At 37.5% G+C, this 4,650-nt stretch overlaps 1 protein-coding gene across 1 annotated transcript; it reads right to left on the bottom strand.

Annotated features, from left to right (window-relative positions):
- Positions 1-739: 739 nt before the first annotated feature.
- On the bottom strand, positions 740-3,892 carry LOC109021718 (zinc finger BED domain-containing protein RICESLEEPER 2-like). Its single transcript, XM_035691530.1, has 4 exons — positions 3,421-3,892; positions 2,010-3,324; positions 1,774-1,897; positions 740-1,653 (listed from the first exon to the last, which is right to left on the bottom strand). The coding sequence occupies exons 1-4, from the start codon at positions 3,890-3,892 to the stop codon at positions 805-807; spliced, it is 2,760 nt and encodes a 919-aa protein (XP_035547423.1). The 3' UTR covers positions 740-804.
- Positions 3,893-4,650: the final 758 nt, after the last annotated feature.

Genomic DNA, 4,650 nt, shown 5'->3' with positions numbered 1-4,650 from the left:
TATTATTATAATATAATTTTTATTTTAAAATTCATAAAAATTAAATTATTTATTATATTTTATATAAAAATTTAAAAAATTATAATAATTATATGAAATCATCTTATCTACCAAACCAAACCAGGCCACTTGTCAAGCATCACGAAGCTTCTCGGCAGTGAGATTTGGTTGACTAATTTCCAACAATTTTGAAGTTAATTGTCAAGTCTTTGAGATGATACGTGAGAAATTGCTATTAATTTGGGATAAGACGTCGTAGATTAAACGAACCGATGTTGTAGAAAGAGAATTTGCTTCATTGAGATTACAAAATATTTCCTACTCAAACGTTACACAAACACACTTTTTAATTTCCTTCATTATGCATATTTCCTTCTCAAAACATTTCACAAACACATTTTTTAATTTCAAAATTTTCAATTTTTCATCTAATTATTACAAAATTTTCAAACTTCCAAACAAAAAACAATACAACTTTTCTAAATTTCAAAACAAAAATAATACAAAAAAATTATATTCAAACTATTTTTTAACTTTAATGTGATTGTGTAACGTAAATCCATAATGAAATCCGGCCATAGAATATAAAAAAATCCGGCCATAGAATATAAAAAAAAATTAGCCATAATGAAATCCTACAAAAGTAAATCCATAAATTAATGTGATTTGATGTAATACATTAGATTGTAAAGCAAACGATTGTAGCACTCCTCATTATTCCAAAGGGATGGGGGCCAGCTTTCTGAGGGAGAGGTCTCGGAGGGATTATTGTTGGTCGATGTGAACATCCGATGGTGGCTATATTCATGACCAACTGTTAAGAAGATCTAGTGGAACTGCTTCGGATCCGACTGTTTCCACAGCCTGTACCCTCATCGCCTGTACCCTCATCGCACTCCAACTATTGCGTGGGTCGCATGATATTATTGTATCACGGCCTGTACCCTCTGTCGCGGTGGAATTATTGTTGGCCGTTCCGAGCATGCAGTCTATGGGGGGTTGAGAGTTAGGCTCTTGGAGGGCTAGTCCTCCGAACATTTGAGAATGCAGACTAATTGGAGTGCGATGAGGGTACAAGCCGTGCTGGGGCCCAATTTCAAAACCAAGGTTGGGTCTAGTTTCCTGAGGCATGGTCATGGTGGGATTAATGTTGGCCGTTGTGGGCACACGAGGGAGGGGCTGAGAGTCTTGGAGGGCTACTCCTTGGAATGTTTGAGAACGCGGACTAGTTGGAGTGCGATGAGGGTACAGGCCGTGCTGGGGCCCAATTTCAAAACCAAGGTTGGGTTCAGTTTCCTGAGGCACGGTCATGGTGGGATTAATGTTGGCCGTTGTGGGCACACGAGGGAGGGGCTGAGAGTCTTGGAGGGCTACTCCTTGGAATGTCTGAGAACGCGAACTAGTTGGAGTGTGATGAGGGTACGGGCCGTGCTGGGGCCCAATTTCAAAACCAAGGTTGGGTCCAGTTTCCTTAGGCACAGTCATGGTGGGATTAATGTTGGCCGTTGTGGGCACACAAGGGAGGGGCTGAGAGAGAGACTCTTGGGAGACTGGTACTTGGAATCTCGAAATTGGAGTGTCATGAGTCTGCGTGCCGTGCTGCTGCCCAAATCCAAGCGTGAGATCCATGTTGGTACGAGAGGAATCCGGTCTCTACATACATACATGGAAATAATTAAGTATAATGATCAATATCGTCAACCTTCTTTCATAATTAAACAAATTAATAAAGATATATAGTAAATCAAATTAATTAAAGACAATATGACATACGCCTTGATCAAGCTCCCCGGTGCTTAAAGAAGGTCCACCCATAGCCATTGAAGTATAATCATGACCTGTAGGTTTTCCATTGAGAGTGTAACTAGAGGAGTGTACGATTTCCTTGATAGGTGTCCTGAAAATTGATGATAGAATGAAAAACATGTAGATGCAGTCAAGGGGGGCAAATAAGATCAGGATATTGTTATTAAAATTCTCAAAGAGTTAATGAAAATCATATGACTTACTTATTCGTAGACATGTCCAACCAGTCATTTCCACATATCAAAGCCTCTATGATATCACTATGGAGGCCATTAAAGGCTGGATCAATGATTTTCGTCATATCTCCAATTCCGAAATCCAAATCCGTTGACATTGGTATTCCCAAGATGTCAAGTGCCATCTTCTTGAGAGTCGGAAATTCTTGACTATTGGAACGCCACCAATCCAAGATGTCAAACTCATCATTTACATCAATGCAAGGCTCTGCTAAATATCGATTAAGTTCCTTTCTTGAGGCAACTTCGTTACCAGAGCATTTTTCCTCCCTCCAAGACTTATTCAGCTCATCATAAGGGCTAACATCATGATATGAGGTGAAGCTATTACCTTTATCAATAGCGAGAGAAGAGGATAATGCCTGCTTGCCAAGTTCCTTTTCATAATAGTCAAAAATATCATTTAAAGCATTCGTAATATTACGTGCCAAGTCTTTCTGAACTTCCATATCATAGCATTTCGTGAATGCGTATTTCACGTATTCATGTTTTCGCCTTGGGTCAAGAATGCTTGCAATTGCCAAAACCGTTCTACACTTCTCAAAATACTTGTCAAATGGTATTTTCATTTTAGTCGCCATTATGCAAATATTTTGGTGTTTACTTTTTTCTAATTCAAGTAGTTTGAAGTGAATGCCACAAATTCGAGAAAAGTACATATTTGCAGTAGGACATTTGCATCCTAAAAAATGACATGAATCATCATATAGTAGTCTCAAAAATTTGTATACGACCATCGCCGCATCCCATTCATCCATAGATGGGACCACCAAGTCACGATCTTTTCTTTTCAGAAGAGAAATTAGATTTTTCGAGTTTAGGGCTTTTTCAAGCATGAGCAAAGCGGAATCCCATCTTAAAGAAACACTGTAGTACTTGCCTTGAAAATGGTGTTGCTCTAGAATCTGATCAAAATTCAGTTCCGAATGCAGTCGTTCTTCGTCAATATATCTTGCAGCATTCCTTATCTTACCAAGTATCCCATCCACCTCTTTCCATCCATTCTGAAAAAGAAGGTTTAAAATATCTGTAGTACAATGGATGTGGAAGAAATTTCTGCGTAAAGGTAGCTGGTAAGCTCCATTGTGAAGACAGATTCCCAATTTTGGAACCATTTTATCATTTGGGTGAGAACTTCTTAAAATAATAGAGTACAATTTCTTGTCAATGTTCCACTCTTGAAGCAAACTTGTTACTGTTCCAAACAAAGTTCCCGCTGCAATATCATCGTACTGATCTACTTTTTTCAAGGCAAGAATCTTTTTCCTCAATCTCATACAATCTTCAAGAAATTGTAGGGCAAAACAGTAATACACATTTTTCTTACGATGGCATGTCCAAAACTGAATTATTAAATTGAAATGACAAGAAAGCGTACCCAGATACTTATGGAGTTTCTTCTTCTCTTCTTCGTAGACACGAAGAATGCCACCCTTTAAAGCGTCTTGTGGCCAAAGTTTGGAATCCAATGGATATCCATGCTTAATTATCATTCTTGCCGCATCCAAGCGACTCATTTCATCATTGAACACAAAATCCCTACCAACGCCGGCTGTTTCGAGACGAGTACTCATCATTTTTGTATGTGTTTCTCCAACTTTCTTAGCTGGACAGCTTGACAAGTGATTCTTCAGGTGTGTGGTCCCACTTTTACTGGACCCTACGAATTTCCCTTTACAACGTTTACACACGGCCTTCTCCTCCCCATCTATTGTATCCTTGTAGAAGTCGTTCCAGACCTCGGATACCGACTTTCTTCGTTTAGAAGATGTGGATGCTACATAAGTTTCTTGAGGTCTCTCATCGTGCATTTCTAAGCTAGTAGAGGAAGCTGAGGCCCCTATTTCCATTTTGTGCACCAATCCACTTCCTATTAACAAGTACACAAGTAATAGAAAAAGACCTGGATCATGCATTTTACAGTATAGTACAATATACTGCTATAACTGAGTATAAATGGTTGTTCATGCAGTTCTTAGAATAAAATGATAAATATAGGGGCAGGCCCACATTCGGGCTAGCTTGGAGAATGATCATGCCCCTAAAATAAAACTACAATACATTATTTTATTATATTAATTAACTACAATACTACCAAAAAAAGCTTACAACTTGAAAGTTCTCTAAGTCTGAGATAATTATATAGATATGATCACTTGTGTATAAAATATATTTAATAACTTAATATGAAACAACTTCAACATTATAAGCATAATGAATAAATCATTCGGTGCGTGAACATTCAAATGTGAGCCAAGTTTGGAATAGGTTTTTCATCCAAGATCAGTTAATGAAGGAAGCACGTCGGTGATTAAGCATATGTTTCATGCTTGTTTGAGTAATAGTAATGAGATTGCCAAATATCATTCTAAGACTCGCCAGGATTTCCAGAAGAAGATACCATTCATTTATTGAGAAATAAAAAAGAAAAAAAAAAGAATAAGAAATTCACACTGGTTGCCTAGCTTGAAGATTGAAATACAGAATTGCCAAAATATTTGAACAAACTAGGGGTGTATTTGAAAGATAACCCAATTAAACTCATCTCAAATGACTCGTTGATAGGACCTACTATATTTTCAATTTTTTTTTATAAAAAAAAAAAGTA

The sequence above is a fragment of the Juglans regia genome, chromosome 7, assembly GCF_001411555.2.
Source record: "Juglans regia cultivar Chandler chromosome 7, Walnut 2.0, whole genome shotgun sequence".
NCBI classification, from domain to species: Eukaryota; Viridiplantae; Streptophyta; class Magnoliopsida; order Fagales; family Juglandaceae; genus Juglans; species Juglans regia.
Note: the sequence above shows the minus strand (reverse complement) of the source record. Positions and strands in the feature narration are given on the sequence as shown.